This window comes from Pseudochaenichthys georgianus, chromosome 4, assembly GCF_902827115.2.
Source record: "Pseudochaenichthys georgianus chromosome 4, fPseGeo1.2, whole genome shotgun sequence".
In the NCBI taxonomy this organism is placed as follows: Eukaryota; Metazoa; Chordata; class Actinopteri; order Perciformes; family Channichthyidae; genus Pseudochaenichthys; species Pseudochaenichthys georgianus.
The window spans coordinates 42,276,582-42,296,560 of record NC_047506.1 but is presented as its reverse complement, the minus strand read 5'-3'; the positions used below and the strand labels follow the sequence as shown (position 1 = coordinate 42,296,560).

Sequence of the window (19,979 nt, the reverse complement as noted above, 5' to 3'; positions counted from 1 at the left end):
CTCCCGGCCGTGGCTCTCAATAAACTCAGGTGTTTGATATAAAGCGGACTCCAGCCTCCATTCCTTCCATCAACATTGCTGAGCAGAAGTTTCTCTCACAGCCTATATGAAACAGAACACATTTGTGTGTGCATTGAAAAACACAAGTGTGGATCTGGAAACACAAGTGTGAATCCTTCTGTGTGCATGTGTGTATTATGAGACTGTTTTGAGCCCATATCATATCACCTGTGTTTTTCCTAGTGTGACATGTGTCTGTGGACCTGAGTGAAGGTCTGACCCTGAGATCAACACTCAAATGTCTGCAATGTCCGTACTAACATTATTAAATTAAATACTAGTTGTCATACCACTGTAATGCTGTATGTCACACACGTCAGCCACAGGAAGACATTGGGACTAATTCAGTCAACTTCACAACTAAGATGAAATATGGTATTAAGATCAGATATGTCCTAAAGAGTCCTTCAAAGTATGTGGAAGTGTTTATCAACAGCGACTTCAAATACAAATATTTTAAGTTGCATTTCATGAAAAAAAAAAAAACTAAACTAATTGGATTTAAGAGTGAAAAACAAAAGCAGGATTTAAAAAATAACAATCAAAATTCAATACTATTATTATCACAGTTGTTTTTTATTCAAATATTATTCAAAAACAAAAATATGTTATTTGTGATTTATTTTTCCAGTCCAAACAGCGCAACCAGTTCCATCCAGCTAAGTGCTTTGTAATTAGTGTCTATGTACACATCAAAAAGGCTGAACACACAATAACTACACAAAATGAACACCTTGCATAACGCAGTCCCACACAGGACCTGCTGTGACCGTGAAGATTCTCTCAAGCAGTATGTCAACATGTGGAAGAGCATTTAGCAATTAACGTATGCACTTCAACTGTTAGTATTTGCTTTTCTAAGTTAACAGTCATATCTCATTCCCTCAGTTTCACTCGTTCCTCCTGCCTGAAATCGAGCTGAAGTCTTCAGACAATTCATCAAGTTAAACTTTCCTCCAGTTCTTCAAGATGGCCTCTGCTGCGTCCAGAGTGCTGTCTTGCTGTTAGGAGAGAGACAGTATGAGCATTCTTCACAAGAGAACAAAATGAAGTGTAAAGTCTTTCAGGTTTGTATCAGACACGTTTGTATTCACCTTAATGAAGCAAAGGCGAATATATTTCTCAAAGTGCTTCTTGGACTCCTCTCCAACAAACGCTGTGACGGGAATGGCTGCCAGTTTCTATATGAAATATGATAATTATGAAACAATAAAAAACTATGGGTTTCAATGTGATATTGTAGACAGCTGATTGAAAATAACCTAAATCATTTACCTTTTCTTTAATCATCCACTTCACAAACTTGTAGTCGTAGGCTTCCTCCTCCTCCTCCTCCTCCATGTGGGACAGGTCCTGATCTGCAATGAGAAGAGACACTGAAGTCCATCGAACAGCAGGACCTACTTTATTCACTTCTATCGCCTTTTCTAATATACAATTAGGATCTAAAGCGTTGCTATATTCTGAGGGTCAGTAGCAGTCCACCCTGGAAGAGTTTTATCAATCAATCATGGAGTTAGAACTAATTTACTGATAACTTTAAGTTGCTTTTTGTTTTTGCACAAATACAAAAAAATACCGTCTTTTATTTCAATATTCAAACCACAGAGTGACTTATTGTCCACAAACGGGTCGACGGTGCTGCACATATCCAGTGACTCTTCCATCAGAATGTGCATTTGGAGATTTCATTTCTAAATTCAATGCATTTATTTTAATGTCTGCATTACCTCTGTGAGCTCCAACTTCATTTGCACTTCTTGAATTAACTGTTCAGTATGAAAATGTGAAGTTGTTACCAAGTAAACGTGTGAAGTAGAACGTCTGTGTGCTGTCCAACCACCTGCCTCTTTAGGACTGAGCCACGGGGCAGTATGTGTCCTCCCTGGCAGCACGCAGCAGCAGCAGAGTAAGTGTGTCACAGATGTCAGTTAGAAGGTAACTCACTAAGAGACGTGACGTCCGCCAGCATGAAGTACCCCCCCTCTGGAATGACAGGGGTCATGCCAGCCTCCTGCAGGATGGCAGCCATGCGGTCCCTCTTCAGCTCCAGCTCCTCTGGCAGGGAGGAGAAGTAGCACTCCGGCTGCCCCATCAGCTCCAGGTTCCTCTGGAAGCCGTGAGCCACCGCCTCCTGGGGACGGACAGACACAAGTGTCAGAGTGCATACTGATTGGTCAGGAACCCGTGTCCCAGCTTCACACTTGCCTGTAGCGGTGTGGGGCAGGTGTACATGGTGTTCTGCATGACGGTCTGGAGATGCTTTATCAAGTGCTCAGGTCCTACAGACCAGCCCAGCTAGGAGACAACAACACCAATAAGTGCAAGAACTGATTTGTGAATATTCACAATGGTGTTCTAAATAAACTTTGTGTTACCTTCCATCCTGTGACACTGAATGTTTTCCCTGCACTGCCGATAGTGATTGTTCGATCCCACATGCCAGGAAGAGTGGCTGGAGAGGCAGAACACAGGTCATTGCAAACAGGGGAAACGGTCAGAATGACATGTCTTTTAATGCCATAACTTCATGCAAAAGTATACAATCATACAAGAATATTAGCCACAAATAAGCAAACTAAATGTATGTGCTATATGCAATATTTATATATATATATTGTATATTTTATGTATTTATTTGGTCCTACTTGTAGTGAGACAGCACTATAAGTTAGTGTCTTCAGGCAGCCACTGTTTACTTTGTGATGTATTCTTTCAATTTCTTTGTCTTCATGCATAACACTCAGATGTTTTAGTTGCATTAAACAATAGTTTTTTTTAAAGTTGCACTGGCTGAATCTTATGATAAACTGTCTCTTTTTTAATTCTCTTTTAGCTCTACTGCAGCTTGATTTCAAACATATTACATGTTCTTGATTGTTGTCTGGCCTTTCATATGGAAAGTGGCTTTCTGGACACAATGACATGAGAGGGGTGTGCGTCCCCTTGAAGTATTCAAAAGACATTTTGAAAGGAACCGGCTGGTTTAACTCGGATACATTCCATTCATCATTGCAACTCAAATGTTCCAACAGCCTTTTGTCCCTTTGTCGGGCAGAGGTGCCGGGTCAAAGTATCAAGTTACTCCCTTGCTAGCTTTATGATACATGGCATAGCACTTCTCTCTGTTAGCTACTGAGCAACTGGTTGGCTTGTTGCAGTTACCAAGCCTCCCATTACCTTGGTGGAACACTGTTACTGGCTAGAAAAAGTTGTTTTTCAACAGTTGAGTAATTTCTTGCATTTAAATGGTTGTTTTGATGTGTTCCAGTCAGGCTTTCGTCCAAACCACAGCACTGAGACTGCTCTTGTAAAGGTCTTTAACGACATCCACTTAAACACAGACAGTGGCAGAACTTCAGTGTTAGTATTATTAGATCTCAGTGCTGTGTTTGACACTGTTGACCACAGCATATTACTAGACCGACTGGAAAACTGGGTGGGACTTTCGGAAACAGTTCTAAATTGGTTTAAATCCTACTTAAAGGACAGAAACAACTTTGTTTCTATCGGTAAATACACATCTGAGTTGACAAATATGACATGTGGGGTTCCTCAAGGCTCCATCTTGGGGCCTCTTCTCTTTAACATCTACATGCTACCACTGGCTCAGATAATGAAGAACAACAAAATAAGTTACCATAGCTATGCAGATGACACACAAATTTACGTAACAATTTCACCAGGAGACTATGCTCCAATTCAAACACTGAGTAAGTGCATTGAACAAATCAATGACTGGATGTGTCAGAACTTTCTCCAATTAAACAAAGATAAAACTGAGGTAATGGTTTTTGGAGCAAAGGCAGAACGTATAAAAGTTAGCGCTGAGCTTCAGTCTGCAATGTTCAAAACAACAGATAAAGCCAGAAATCTAGGTGTAGTCATGGACTCTGACCTGAGTTTCAACAGTCACATTAAAACAGTTACTAAATCAGCCTACTATCACCTAAAGAACATATCTAGGATTAAAAGACTAATGTCACAGCAGGATTTGGAAAAACTTGTCCATGCCTTTATCTTCAGTAGACTCGACTACTGCAATGGTGTCTTCACAGGTCTCACTAAAAAATCTATTAGAAAGCTGCAGCTGATCCAGAACGCCGCTGCTCGAGTCCTCACTAACACTAAGAAAGTGGATCACATCACTCCTGTTCTGAAGTCTTTACACTGGCTTCCTGTGTGTCAAAGAATAGATTTCAAAAATATTGCTGCTGGTTTATAAAGCACTGAATGGTTTAGGCCCAAAATACATTACTGACCTCCTGCTAAATTATGAACCATCCAGATCTCTCAGGTCTTCAGGGACTGGTCAGCTTTCTGTCCCCAGAGTCAGAACTAAACATGGTAAAGCAGCGTTCAGTTATTATGCTCCAAATATCTGGAACAAACTCCCATAAACCTGCAGGTCCGCTGCAACTCTGACTACTTTTAAATCCAGGCTGAAGACTTTTCTTTTTGTCGCTGCTTTTATTTGAACTATTCATATCTTAAACTGCACTGTACATTTTATCCATGTACTTTTTCTTGTAATGTTTAATTGAACTATTTATATTTTAGACTGCACTGTAACTTTTATCCATGTATTTTTTTCTTAATGTTTATTTGATTAGCTTTTCTTTTTTAATGCTTAATGTCTTTCATTTTTTTTTTTTTTTGCGTTGAAAAGTGCTCTATAAATAAACTTGCCTTGCCTTGCCTAGGGCTCGTGAGCTAGCTAGCATGAGACCAGATAGCTTGGCAGTCAGACAAGAGTAGCTGCTTTTCTCAAGGTGTCCATCCCTGTAGCTGTTTGTACAGGATCTTATATAAGATGGATACCAGTGTTCTACTCTTTTTGCACAGTGGGTATGTTGAAAGTACCGATTTTGACATGTTGATGTCCTTTGTAGATCAGCCACTCATACACCTCATCACTGAAGCACAGCGTGTCGTGTTTGATACAGAGGTCAGCGATCACCTGCAGCTCGTCTCTGGAGAAGATCTGCAGGGAGACGACAGAACTACTGAGAGCTTTGTTTCCCATCAAGTTAGCAAGCATTTACATATCTCAGATGAAACAGGTAATGGCTGCGAAGTAGACTTACCTTCCCAATGGGATTGTTGGGGGTGTTGATGATGATGGCCTTTGTCTTGGAGTTGAATTTACTGGAGAGCTCCTCTGGATCAAGAAACCAGTCGGCACTTGTTCCCGTCTTGTTCCCAGACTTCTGAAATGTAGAAGAGATGTTGTGACATGGCTCCTATAATGTATTCATATCCTTAAGATATGCAGTAAGTAAAGTAACTACTTTGCTACTGTACAAGTGGAAGATGTATGTTTAGGTTTAACTTACAAGACGTAGCGGTATTAGGACAGGCTTGCCCCCGGCCATCCGCACCATGGGTACATAACAGTCGAAGAAAGGCTCGATGATGATAACCTCGGGAAAGAAACAGTGTACATAAATATAACACATTACAGGGAGCATGTTTGTAAATGTTTATGGTTTGAAACACCTGTCCTCACCTCGTCTCCCTCGTCCACCAGCCCTTGCATGGTGCTGAATAAAGAACCGTAACCTCCCACTGTCACAAGGATCTCTTTGAAGGGGTCGATCTGCCGCCCGCAGACCTTCCCATAGACCTGAGACAGAGCTTTCACCAAAGACGGGTGACCCTTGCAAATCAACAAGAGACAAAAGTGTAAGAACAAGCGGGTTTCTGGCAGCAGCAAATACTGTATGTGAGGGAATAGAGTATTGTAAAAAATGTAACATCTGTTAAAAGCTTCAGAGCTTCGTTTATAACGTTAATATTTGATGCCTAAATAAACATTTGAATGCTGCACAGCTTCTTCTCTTTTGATATTCCCATGAATAGTGTGGAAAGACAGTATTGTTGCAGATTAAGATGAAGCTCGAGTAGAATTACGATTAAAATTGGAATTGGTTTCCGGTACGATTGATTCAGACTTGTGATTTCCAAAGAGTCAAAAAGTCAACATTCATAGAAAATAAGGAAATATCCTGCTTCGATCAAATGGTGTGCTCTGCTGTTTGCCACATCGGTACCAACGGGGATGTGCAGCAGCAGCAGAACTGCACTTCCATAGAATGACAAAGGGTAGTTTGCTATGGACAGATATGCTGCGCTTAATTCAAAACCTCAACAGAAGTTTCAAAAAATGTAAACAAATAACAAAATGTACAGCCTAATCACTAGATTTATTAAAACATGACAGCTTAGCACTATCATACCAATATATGATAGCTACATTTCAGTTTGTTCATAATCAGGGTATATGCAGGAATCCTGAAGTCAAATGTAATACCTTTTAAGACCTTTTTTAAGACCCTTTCCATACATTTTAAGACCTCATCGCAACTTCGAGTTCTAACCGGTTACATTGGCGACACACTTTATCTCACATTTACTATTGATTGTAAGATAGCACAACTAAACAGAGTGCAGACAGACTACTGAAGCCTCCTCTCCACATGAACTTCAACCTCTCTGTGAAGGTCAGGGTTAATGCAGCATGCTGCTTTGTTGCTTCTGTGTTCTTTCATTCCAGTAGAACTCCCCAGAAACCATTAGAAACCAGTATTTGACCAATAAACAAAACAATTGACAACACTTTGAAATATTAAATATTAAACTTAAATATTAAATATTAAACCATAATGCCATATAGGAGCTCCCTCACAAACACCCAGGGGTTACATTGGGCTGGGGCTGTCCGGGGCCAAGCCTGGCACATAGGACGATGCTCTCACGTCATCCCCCTCACACATTTGTCATATGTTTACAAAAAACAATATATATGTTAAGACTTTTCTCGTTCTTAATATAGACTATATTTAGGGTAGATATGTGTTGACCTTACTTTAAAATAGCAGATCTCTGTGACCGGATATAGTTTGGCTTAGACCCCGGCCCCACGAGGGGCCTCATACAGAAAAATTGCAAAAAGTAGTACGTATGTAGTACATATGCCAGGCCTGTAAGTGGCGCTGCTGCCGCCACAAAATACACCAAAAGCAGCGAAGAAGACCCCGGAGCATGGTTGTCATGGTCGCCCTTGTGTTTATTCTCCGCGGTGGACGGCGTGTTCTCCTGCTGTATATCCCCCCCCCCCCCCCCCCCCACAGAGCGGAGCAAGGCAACGAAACCTCAAATAAGAAGCAGCATTTTATGGCACGCTATGCATGGGGCCACCTTGAGGGGGTTTCCCGACATGTTGTTTCAGTAAATTAAAGGGTGTTTCATGTTGTCGTTGCTGTGGACCTTCTTAATACCTTGGAAAATGCAGTTTAATACTTTTTAATACTTTTTAATAGCCTTAATTTTCGCTAAATTGATTTATCAACTTTTAATACTTTTTAAGACCCCGCGGACACCCTGATAATGCTGTTTTACCGATTGGGATATAAAGCCCCACATTCCACAGTGTAAAGGGCCTAAGGTTAAACAGAAAGTATTAAACTCTTTCTCCATTATCTTAGCAACACTTTTCCTTTGTAAATGGATTCAAAATAGATAATGATGGGTCCTAAAAACATTTTGTGATGGTAGTAGTGGATTATGAGTGAGTGTGTACAGTTAGTGTACAAGTCGTACAAAGCCTCGGGTGTACTGGTTCATCCGGTCCACAGAAGAAGCCTCTGCTAGGGCCTCCTTGACGTAAGAAGGCGGGGGGATATCTGGAAAGCCCTGACCCAGGTTAACAATGGACGGGTCCGCTGCCACTGCAGTGAACGCCACCCTGAACATAAATACATATAATAAAATAGGCCATTACAAGACATTACAGATGTGACTACGGATAAGTATGTCACACAACCTGACATCAAACTATCCAAAGTGTCCCTTTAATACCCCAGAATGAAAGAGACAAAGTAAACTGGTTATACAAATACATCTGTCATTTAGTAAAAAGTCCCCCCACTTTCTTCACATTGTGTAAAATTAGACAGCATAAAGAATATAGGTGTAACTAATACCCTCACAGAGAGACGGACTCTTAGCTCTTGGATACAATCAGAATAACAGTATTATATCAAATATTAACCTGATCAGAAGTCGATGAGACATTTTGTATTTTTCACTTACCAGACATTCTTGTCCAGTCCCTCGATTCTTTTGGAGTTCTTGTGCCTTGATGTCATTGTACACTGCAACACAAAACCAACATACATGAATGAATATCTGATTCAGTGGCCTTTTTACATTTAGCAGTCCCAAGTACTTCCTTGCATGTCCAAAAAGCTGTGTGTTGGGACTACAGAACATCAGCAGCCAGTGTACATAAACACACCAGAGGCCAGTGTACATGAACACACCAGAGGCCTGTACTACGTATCCAGTTCAACAGACCCTGGATCTGTTTGTGTTACCCGGCTTACCTAATCCAAAACAAACGTGCTCTCGCTAAGCGGTGCTACGACTCTGGTTATCAACTCGGTAACTCAAGCCAGGGTTTCTCTGTCCGGCTGAGTGTGCGTTCACATGAAAGGGGCGGGGTTAGCAACATTTGACCAATCACAAACATGGAGAAGCGTACTGACAGCGCAGCGTCACACTTCATGAATGAAAAGTGAACTATAATATTAGACAAATATGAAGAAGTTAAACTTTAAACATCCATGACTTAAACACTTTATCCAGGATCAAAGCCACAGAGCTGCACCTGCAAGGTGAATACAGCTGGTAAAAAGGTGTCATTAACAGGTTTATGATATCACTGCCCCGTCTAAAACACGATCTGACTTTAATTACATTTGACTCGAGTGTTTCGTCAACTTAATGTGTTGCTTAAAATAATACTTCTGCATATAGTATGTGACACTGTAAGTATACTGTATGCAGTGTCATATACTGTAAGTGGCATATACTGTATGCAGAAGTATTATGTGCCATGTTGACATTTGCCTCGAGTGTTTCGTCAACTTAATGTGTTCCTTAAAACCTGTTGAATCCCATCCCTGTGTTTCAGGCCTCAGGCTCCAAAATGACATTCCCAGAACACATGACCATATCTTCTAAAAGGGTTAACAAACTGTAAATTATAGTGTCCGTCCAAACATTATTTTTTACTTATAGTGAACACCACCCTTGAATGATGGGATGGTAGACTAAAAGCTTTAGGAATCCAAAGTGCAACATATACTAAGTACCCTGTATCAAGATTGATGCAAAACAAGTGATATTTGACCTTTTTAGAGAGGTTTAGCAAAAAAAACACTTCTGGGGCCATTTGGGTGGATTTTCCATATTTCTGGCCCCCCTTGGTCGATTTTGATGATTGACATCTCTTTTTAAGAGCCAATGGAATCGAGGGAAAGTTCCACATACACACACAGGTTACCAAATAAGGAGTGAGCGTGATGCGTAGCCAAAAACGGAGTTGTGACACACTCTGGTGGCTACCATAGCAGCTAATTTTTATTCTCCGATTTTTGCATACAAATTGAATGATGGATTATCAATAATTTTTTCAAAGTGACAGACACATCGGATTAACCTATGGATTAACCTTCAGCCGCGTCTTTTCTCGTTTTAATGCCATTGAACACGACTTTTGATCTGAAGAACAGCTAAGGTGAGCATATCTCCGTGTTTTGCTACCGAAAGCTACTCGTGTGTTGTCTGTATTTGCTTCCCCTGTCACGAGTTCTGATCACTCAGTGATGATCCTTATATTTCTATAATCTGTGGACTCTCAGGATGTTATCTAAGCTTGTTTGTGCGGATCCAATAAGAATATCGATCGGTATAGCTAGAGTTCTGTGCTAACGGCCTTAAGATTTTTTCGCTCGTGGCTAATTCAGAGGCTCAGCGTTAGCTTTGTGGATCAGTTAACTGAGTTTCTTCCCGTTACATGGATATGAAACATTCATAGTTTATTGAATATTAAGAAGTTTCCTTCAGATGATGCGTTTTTCTGCCCGGGGGCGGGTCGATGGGGTTCAACAGGTTAAAATAATACTTCTGCACACACACACTAAGACTGAATATCATGTTCTATTTGCAATTAAAGATTGATAATTGTGTGTATTGGGTTATTGAGAAGAGACTGGTTGGGTGTGCTTGTGTAATTATGTGGGATGGGGAACACTCAAAGATCTTTATTGAGGTACATTATTCTTTTTATTTTGTATTTTTCTAAAGAAATGTTTTTGTCCGGAGAGGGCCTTTTATCAGTTATAGTATTAAAGTTGAAAAGCGGGCAATGATTAAAAGTTAATCCATTCCAGGATTTGAACCAGTTGCCCATAGGACATGGCTGCATGCAGCCGCCGGCTCTATCCACTGGGCTATCTATTCTTTAAACCAGGGGTGCCCAACCAGTCGATCGCGAGATGTGTCTAAAAATAAAAAAACAATATTCTGTTTTATCGTTAATGTCCTAACATAATCTTCCTGTGCCAGAATAACGCATCAAAGCTTTGTGATTGGCCGGCGTGACCCCATGTGCCGGGCGTGGCTTGTGGGCAGTGGGCACTAGTTCGCTGACGTTGTCCGTGGCCCTTTCTCATTTCATCAAATCCCCCTCCTCAACTCCTCGGTCCTCCGGTAGTGACCCGGAAATGAATTTCAGCGCGCCATGTTGAAGGACATCTCATTTCTCTAAATGCACTTCGAGGACCGAGGATCGAGCATCGAGGAGGCTCTCTGGAGGAGCTCTAACCGAGGATACACTGATGGGTCCTCCACGGTCCTCCACGGCTCCTTCGTGGATGCATTTCCGGCAACAGAGATGTTTCAAAGAGTCGTGACGCACGGCCGGACTTATCTCAGCCAATGACAGCTCTGCATGCATCCCCTGGATATTATTTTATTAACTGCTTTCATCGCGACGCGATGTTTCCAGAGAGAACAGCTGTGAGGTCCGTGCAGAAAGCAGAGCAGTGTGTATAATATATATCACTCAGTATAACAGGCCTACTCTCTTTATTTGCTGTAGTTTAGTAGATATCTACAAACAAAGAGTCCATATTTTTCTAAAACCATTTAGTGCTTCACATAATAAAATACACAACGGCTGTTAGCTGTAGGTGCGTGTGTGTGGTACAGTGTGTGCGTAGATGCAGCGGACAGACAGGTCTCAGTTGGTTTGGTGTCCTCTGCTTACTTTTAATACTTGTAAATAATATATAAGTGGTCATGAACACATCTGTCCATCAGACAGAGGGCTGCTGTGCCTCCTGTCATCATTAATGGACGTCTCTTTAAAATGACCGCTCAGAGGAGACGAGTTCTCATTTCTCTAACCGCCTGCTGCTTCTCCTCCTCTCTCCTCGGTTCCCCTCCTCGGCTCGCATCTCCTGTGGGCGGGACTAAGTCTCGAGGATAGGAGTCGAGGAGGGGAGTTAGATAAATGAGAAAGGGCCCGTGTCAACAGGAGTGACAGTCCGCACACACACAAGACCGCAATTGTGGCAGAAGCAAAAAAGCCCAAAATATATAATTTTCACTCCGAGTGGGAAGATGATTATTTTTGTATCTATTCCAATTCAAAGTCCATCTGTCTCATCTGCAATGCGAGCGTGGCTTTATCGAAGAAGGGTAATTTAGGAGCGGCATTTCAAAACAGTGCACAAACGCTACGAGACGGAATTCCCTCCTAATTCTGCCCTACGCTCCAAACGGGGAGGGGCCTGAGAGGACAGCTAAATGCACAGCAGTCCATTTTCACCAGGCGCAACAACAAGAGCAAGGCTGCTACCATAGCATCTTATCGTGTCAGTCACGTTCTTGCGAAACACATGAAGTCTTTCAAAGACGGCGAAGTTGTGAAAGAAGCATTCCTGGAGGTGTTCCGGATTAACTGGTTCCCTCGTTAACTGGTTTCCCGATCAACTGGTTTCCCGATCAACTGGGGTGATTTTCAATCGCTTCTTCTGTCGTTTACATACATGTTTTGGTATATTTGGCTTGGTAGGAAGACTTTGATGCACATGCAGTACCAGTGTGTTAGGTTGTGGTTACAAATGTGTCGTCACTTTACAAACCGCTGTCATTGGAGGCAGTCGCAATTTCTACAGGCTCGCACTACCTGTTAGCATCTGGCATCTGTTAGCATCTAGCTCTCCTGCTTACAAACTTTTAGCCATTCCTGCTTATACAAGTAGTAGTTTTAGTTGTCTGCGATCTGCGGAGGCCTACTCCCACCTGTCGAGTACGGCTGTACTGAGGTGTTTTTCCTCCGGAGACGTCGCGAAGAGACGGAGCGGCTCCACCTGTTGCTGCATGCGATCTGCGATATACGGAGGCCTGCTCGTCACGAAGAGACGGAGCGGCTCCACCTGTTGCTGCCTGCGATCTGCGATCTACGGAGGCCTGCTCCCACCTGTAGAAATACGGCTGTACTGGAGAGGTTTTTACCCCGGAGTCGTCGCGGAGAGACGGAGTGGATCCACGCTTCGGGCTTGGCCTGCTTCCACCGGGCGTGTGCTGCTGTGCGGAGGAGGATTTTACCACCGCTGGGGCCTGCTTACCACCTGCCCTGTACTGCTGTTGCAGAGCCTGCTTTCACCCCGGGGATACCACGGAGGGACCGGAGCGCTTCCACGCTGCTGTTTTCGCCTGTCCTTTGCTGCTGTGCTGATTTTGCTCCAGGAACATCGCGGATTCTGTGTGCTGGTCTGGGGAAATGGCCCATATCGGGATTCTGCTGTGCCTGTTAACTGTTTTGGACTATGAGGAGATCTCTAGTCATTCTGAGAAGTCTACTGGATTCAGGTCTGTTCTGCCACCCGCAGTGCATCCCCTGAAAAGGTTCGGCTGTGTTGCTCAAACAATTACCGGTTGCCTTGTCACAGACAATCTGCTCGACAAAATATGTTTGTCTTTTTTGTTTTCCTGCGATGATGGTTCTTCAGGACTGCTTCTTAAGCTCAAATCACACTCTTGCAGACTTTTCCGGTGTTTCTAAATTAGATGACAATGTATGTGTGTCGTTTAAGAGGAAAAGATGCCTGTTTTTGTTGTTGTTATTACTGTCAGGAAATGTACAACCTAACCCTGGTCCGCCCAGTAGTAGTAGACATGATCGCTACTCCTGCTGATTTTAAAGCTAGGTCTGGGTTGGGTTTCATCCACTTGAATGTGCGCAGTCTGTTAGGTAAACTAGATTTTGTCCGTATCTGGGCGAGCTCGACTGACGCTGACGTCATTGTTTTATCAGAAACATGGCTAAATAAATCTATTTTGGCCTCTGACATTGCCTTAAATGGTTTTAATGTGTATCGTACCGACCGGCCTAATAAAGGTGGTGGCGTTGCCATTTATGTTAAGAATAAGTTCAGTGTAACCACATTAGTTTCCAAATCGATCAGTAAGCCATTTGAATTTTTAGCCATAAATATAGAAGTGGCAAAGGGTCAACAGGTCATGGTGGTGGGCCGCTACAGACCCCCCTCAGCTGTCAAAGACTCCTTGTCTTCACTAGCAAATCTTTTATCACAACTAGACTACAAGGAAATAGTCCTACTTGGAGATTTTAACTGGGACTGGTTAACTGCAGTGTCAGAGCATTTTAAAAACCTTTGTATCTCTTTAAATGTTACTCAGATTGTGGACAGTCCGACTCGCCCTAACATTAAGTCCCCTAATAAATCCTCCCTAATTGATCTCATTCTAACTAATGTTCCCCATAAATATTCATCTGTGGGAGTATTTGCAAATGATCTGAGTGATCACTGTGTTGTAGCCACAATTAGGGACACTAAGGTCCAAAAGGTTAAACCTCGCATTATCATTAAGAGAGACAAAAAACATTTTGTGGAGCAGGGTTTTTTACATGATCTGTTTGGGTTTGATTGGGGTCAAATCGATCTGTGTGCTGATGTAGAAACCGCATGGTCTTATTTGTATCTTGGTTTTATGGAGATCATTGATAGACATGCACCCCTGCGTAAATGTAGAGTTAAGGGATGAGACAATCCTTGGTTTTCTGCTGAGCTGTCTAGTCTCCTGCATGAGAGAAACAAGGCCTGGGCAAAGGCTAGGCAATCAGGCTCAGAGATAGAGTGGCTGCGTTTTAGGCAGCTAAGGAATAGCTTCACTTCAAATGTCAAAAGTGCAAAGTCAAAGTACTATTTGTCAGTTACCACAGAAAACCTAAATAATCCTAGGACATTTTGGAAAGCCATAAAATCGATATCCACCGGTGAGATCCGTAATGAGCTACCTCCGTGCCTTACCACAGCATCTGGCCCTATATCGGACAGGGCCACTATGCTAAATTGCTTTAATGAGCATTTTGTGTCCTGCGGTTCTATGTTTGATTCTGTGACTAACTCTGCTTCTGTGAACACTACAGGATGTGACTCTGAACAATGTGGTCTGGAAAACCCTTTTAGTTTTACTCCTTTTACTGTCAAGATCTAAGATAGATCCTAAGAAACCGGCTGGCCCGGACAACGTAGAGCCTTTCTTTTTAAAGATAGCTGCAGATTTTATTGCTCTTCACTCTCACTACTCTTTTTAACCTCTCCCTCAGCTCAAACACAATTCCAAAAGTATGGAAGTCTGCTTATGTCTTGCCTTTGCTAAAAGGAGGGGAGGCAACTATTTTAAATAATTATAGGCCAATCTCTAAATTGTCAGTTCAGGAGTTTTTATGTAAAAATGATATCCTGTGTAAACATCAGTCAGGATTCAGAAAGAAACACAGCACCATCACTGCGACAATGAAAGTGGTAAATGACATTACGAGTATTTTAGATAATAAGCAGAGTTGTGCAGCTCTATTTATTGACCTTTCCAAAGCGTTTGATACCGTCGATCATCGCATCTTAAAGCAGAGGCTACTCAGTATTGGCATATCCAGCCATGCAGTGGGTGGTTTGTGAACTACCTCTCTGAAAGGTCCCAATGTGTTCACTTTGATGGACTGTCTTCTGAGTGGTTGAACATTTCTAATGGTGTTCCTCAAGGTTCTGTTTTAGGACCACTTTTATTCTCCATATATATTAACAGTTTAGGTGAAAATGTGGATGAAGCTACTTTACATTTTTATGCGGATGATACTGTGATGTACTGTGCAGGTCCCTCCATTAAGGAGGCTGGTGTTAAATTACAGGCTGTTTTTAACATTATTCAGACTCAGCTCGCTGAGCTTAAGCTTCTTTTAAATGTTGATAAAACCAAGGTAATGCTATTTTCAAACGCTAAAAAGACACCAGAGCCTGTTTTGGATATTGTTACTATGCAAAGACAAGTACTTGAAGTGGTTACCTGTTATAAATAACGGTATCTGGCTTGATGATTGTCTTACTTTTAAACTTCATGTCAATAATCTGCTTAAAAAGCTGAGGGTTAGGCTAGGTTTCTTTTTCAGAAACAAGTCCTGTTTCTCGCTTGAGGCCAGGAAAAGGCTAGTCACTGTGACCTTTTTACCTGTGCTGGACTATGGGGATCTGGTCTATATGAATGCACCTGCCTATTGCCTGAACAAGTTAGATGCTGCGTACCACAGCACACTGAGATTTGTCACAAATTGTAAAGCACTGACTCATCACTGTACCCTGTATACCAAGGCCGGTCTGCCATCACTTACTGTAAAGAGGCTCAGTCATGGGTACACGTTTATTTATAAAGCTTTGTTGGGTAAACTCCTGTATTATATCTGCTCTCTGATAACACAGAGAGTTGCAAGCAGCTATTGTCTGAGGTCACATGATGTAGTCTTGTTAGATGTGCCAAGAGCAAGGACTGTCTCAGGTAAGACAGCTTTTATGTGCGCAGCTCCACTTGCTCGGAACAATCTTCAGCAAGAATTGAAACTGAGCAATCTCATTCCTCTGCATGTTTTTAAAGCTAGAGTAAATGAAATGCTTGCTGATACAATGGGCACTTGTAAATGTCTATAACTATGTATCCTGTAAATATAATGTATAATGTCCTTTATTGTTTTATGTTTCATGTGGAACCTATATGCTGCAGGTCTCCCTTGAAAAAGAGATCTATGATCTCAATGGGACCATCTGATTAAATAAAGGTTTGAAATGAAATGAAATGAAATGAAATATCCGGACGCACACAGCGGGGACTACAAAAAGAAAAACGAGTTGACTGGGGATGTCTGTTCAAAACATTGCGAGCTCCAATAAATCATTTAAACCAGCTATTGTTGCCAGACTTATTACTGAATATCGTTCTTAATGTGATACCAAGTCCATCTGAGACCTGTGTACACCTGCAGACAGCCTCCAAGTGAAGCACACGTTCTTTACTCACAGTTTGAAAGCAGCGTGGAGAAGTCTTCAGCTGTGAACTGTGATCCTCTCAGGTAAATATCCGCCCAGGGAAAAATGGGACCCGCCCAGGTTAAACTGTGTTACGACTTCTGTGGCTATCTACCAGCGATAATGTTTAATATGAAAGACCACACACATGTATCCCTTTATATAAACAGCATTCTGCAGCACTCCACTCATCCAGATAAGATATGACTGTTAACTCGTTTTGCAAAGATAGCAACAGAAATGTCATTGCTGCATGTGCAGGTAATTAGACTTTAAAATGCTGATGGGTCATTAATGTTGGTCTCGGCAAACAATATTAGGAATCCTCTATTCAAACATAATATTCAGTATGCTTCGACATGAAAATAACAACAAAGTTGATGCAGGACTCAAACCCGAGTCCCAACACCAAACTGTTAAACCTTTTTCTTTGTATACTCATAATTGTCTTTTTGTTCACAACTTCTCCACATTGTGAAGTGTTTCCCGAGCCAGAACGACCTATCTTTCTTCCTGACTTGCTCTATAGAACGATACATTTGACAATTTTAAGCTTGGCCTACCATTTGATTGGAGCGATGAGGAACAGGTGGGGCTTGAAAAGGCCCACCTGTTCAAAGTGGGGAATGACAGAAAACGTTTGAGAACCACTGCATTAGTGTCTGATTGGAAATTAGTTCATCATCAACCACAACTAAATGAGTCGTTTGAATTGATAGTTTTAAGGTGGACTTACCTGTGAAGTAGAAAAGCTTCTGCTGCAGTTTAGCGTAGTTGAATGAAATGCAAACCTGGAGCACTTCAGGACGTGTCGAGCTACGCTCATTCTGCACAAAAAAGAAGGATGAAAATGTAATAACCCAAATGTGTAGTATACACGTTTAATATTGAACCAGGCATTTTATTATTTATTATAACAATATTATTTTAAGTGGGTAAAATGTCATTTTATTTTATTAAACACTAACTTACTCTTTTCTTAAGAGGTAATATGTTATTTTATAGTTGTAATGACTACCTTTATTTTAATAAATGTGTAAAAAAGTGTTCTATTGTTATAATAAATGACTTAAATTGTATTAAAGTTGTGTTTTGTTCTAATTGTGATGTAATAATGTCATCTTAATTTGTATTTGACAATTTCTCTGCTATAACTGTGTTATTGCGTGTAAATCTTTTTATTACATCTCAATATGTTTTGTCTTGTGGTGTGGGTTTCATATTGTTTCATTGTTTTTCTTTTCAGATCTTTTCCCTGTCTACACGTTCTGCCTCATATGTTCACTGACCCTAACCTGTATGAAAGTACAGGAGCTCTCTATATTCAGTATAAATAAATACATTTTTGAGATTTGTAATCAGACAAAATTAATCTGAAAAGATCACTTTGGGCTCCAGCAAATAGGTAGATGGCATATTCCTACGATTTACATTTCATGGAATCCTGCAAAACAAAGACAGCAGATGGCGCCATTGCTCACACAGCTTCAGATGTTAGGGAGCCCTCAGAAACTACACGTGCACACGAAGTCACAGCTATGGCTTATTACTGTTAGAAAATCAATTCTTAAATTAATTCTATATAGAAAAGCTAATTATGCTAAACTAATTAGAACAAAAACAGAAGACATTTAGATCAAAAATGAGAATACAGTAATATTAAATTCAAACACTTAATTGAAATACTATGAAAACAGACATACTGTTTAAAAGTCAAGAGAAAACATCAACACTTTCTTGGGGGGAAAATATATTTCCTCGACCCAAAAAAATAACTGACGGAAAAACGTGTGTCAACTAAAATAGGGGAATAACCAATGAAAGGAGAGTAATGTTCAAAAAGGAAAAATACGGTGGCCGCCATGTCAATGTGGGAGAGAAGAAAGGGGAAATAATAATTAGTAATATTATAATATATGTTAAATCATTACAAAACACTAATATAAAAAAAGACTAGAATAGGGAATATCTCTTGCAGTTATTTAGTTGTTATGTGTTATGTAACTACTAAGGCTGCATGATTTGGAAACAAATGTTGACTGACTATGCGATTACATTAATGATGGATGGATATTTTTTTGCATCATTATTTTCATTATCATTGAAAGATATTTAAAAATGATCAACATGTGGTATTTAGAGAGGATGTGTACCAGATTACTAATGTAGGTTGGGATATCTCTGCAGTTTCACAACACTTAATTCAAAATAATATTTTTTAACACATGGCGAGCTTCCTGAGATTTAAATATAGCATTAATAGTATTATGGAAGACAATGTGCCGTGTTGACATACAGAACTGACCAGTGGTGTTAAGTAACTAGGTACATTGTAGTCAAATACTCTACTTTAGCACACTTTTGAGATAGCTGCACTTGACTACTCTAGTATTTCCATTTAGTTACTTTGTACTTCTATTCCACTACATTTATGTAGTGCCTTTAGTTACTTTGCAGGAATCGATTAATGAATAACAATATAATCAACACTTAACGAGACCTTAGTTATACTTGGGCTAAATGCACATGCACCCAGCAGTAAATAAAGTTATTGATATCACATCAATACAGTATTATTATAATAATAATAATAATAATAATAATAATAATAATAATAATAATAATAATAATAATAATAACCAAAACATATAATATATAATATTCTGAAATGAGTCAATCTGCATAATGAGTACTTTTACTTGTATTTATTTAAGTATATTTTGATACCTATACTTTTGTACTCCGAATTGAGTAACGTTTTGATTGCAGGACTTATTGTAATAGAGTAGGCTATTACAACACTGGTAGTTTTACTTTTACTCAAGTACGAGATCCCCTCTGGAACTCAGATCACTGTGTTTGAAAATTATGGAATATATGATGTGCTTTGGTTATATAGCTACACTGTGGCACAAATAAAGAGGCACCTGCTGACCAAAGGAGGTCAAGTCTGGACTGTTCTAAACTCTCTGGACTTGTCAACTGATAAAAGAGTGCCAGTAAAACACCTTAGGGGATGGTTTCACCCTGTTATTTATCCTCAGCAGGTTTGTGTTGCTCCACTGAACCACAGGAAGCATGTGTTACCGTGAGCTACAGCCGAATAACACTGACCACCTATTTCTCTAACTAAGGCTAACACATGCTAGCTAGCTTTAGCTAACAACATTACTGCTAAACGAGCTGACCGTTGTGTTAGCCTTCACTTGCAATGGCACAAGGTTATGGCCGCAACTGCGTTCAGTCCTTATTGAAGAAACACGTACCATGTAAGAATACTGGTTGAAGTTAAGGCACCACCAGGTCAGCTAGCAGTACTTACTTGTCGGTGCTCTTTAATAGCCTACTGCGGTCAACTCAGCCGTCTTTCGCGTTCGCTTGGTCAAATCAGCAGCTCTTCATTTTTGAGTGCGCGATTAATAGCGCCTTTACGGTAATCGCTGTCCAAGAATAAAATAATGCATGTTTTTTTCTGCTTCTCAAAGGTCACTTCTTATTTAAATAAATATCTGAAATATAGATATTAAATGCATCAAATTGAACGTATAAATGAAAACTATTTCACAGCAACCGCATCCCCCACTTTTTGGAAAAATGTAATATTAAGATAAGAAGTACTTTATTGATCCCAATTTGGGAAATGTGCATTGCAGCAACATAAAATGTTTTGGCTCTATGAAACCT

The 19,979-nt window shown here is 40.6% G+C and overlaps 1 protein-coding gene across 2 annotated transcripts; it reads right to left on the bottom strand.

Moving 5' to 3' along the window:
* Positions 1–470: 470 nt before the first annotated feature.
* LOC117445895 (kynurenine--oxoglutarate transaminase 3-like) lies at positions 471–19,704 on the bottom strand. 2 transcript variants are annotated; one of them, XM_034081832.2, is made up of 14 exons: positions 19,618–19,704; positions 17,032–17,122; positions 8,155–8,216; positions 7,663–7,807; positions 5,570–5,719; positions 5,397–5,483; positions 5,148–5,270; positions 4,924–5,044; positions 2,439–2,515; positions 2,269–2,358; positions 2,008–2,194; positions 1,336–1,418; positions 1,155–1,241; positions 471–1,061 (listed from the first exon to the last, which is right to left on the bottom strand). In XM_034081832.2, the coding sequence occupies exons 2-14, from the start codon at positions 17,119–17,121 to the stop codon at positions 1,005–1,007; spliced, it is 1,359 nt and encodes a 452-aa protein (XP_033937723.1). In that variant the 5' UTR covers position 17,122; positions 19,618–19,704; the 3' UTR covers positions 471–1,004. The 2 variants fall into 2 exon arrangements, with proteins under 2 accessions (XP_033937723.1, XP_033937724.1); XM_034081833.2 differs by having other exon boundaries at positions 19,562–19,668.
* Positions 19,705–19,979: the final 275 nt, after the last annotated feature.

Excerpts from the sequence above, each read along its gene's own strand:
- LOC117445895 (XM_034081832.2), bottom strand. The coding sequence starts at position 17,121 with ATGAGCGTAGCTCGACACGTCCTGAAGTGCTCCAGGTTTGCATTTCAT. Across the intron at positions 5,045-5,147 it reads CCAACAATCCCATTGGGAAG|ATCTTCTCCAGAGACGAGCT; the intron begins GTAAGTCTACTT and ends GTCTCCCTGCAG. Across the intron at positions 1,419-2,007 it reads GGCGGACGTCACGTCTCTTA|ATCAGGACCTGTCCCACATG; the intron begins GTGAGTTACCTT and ends TTCTCATTGCAG.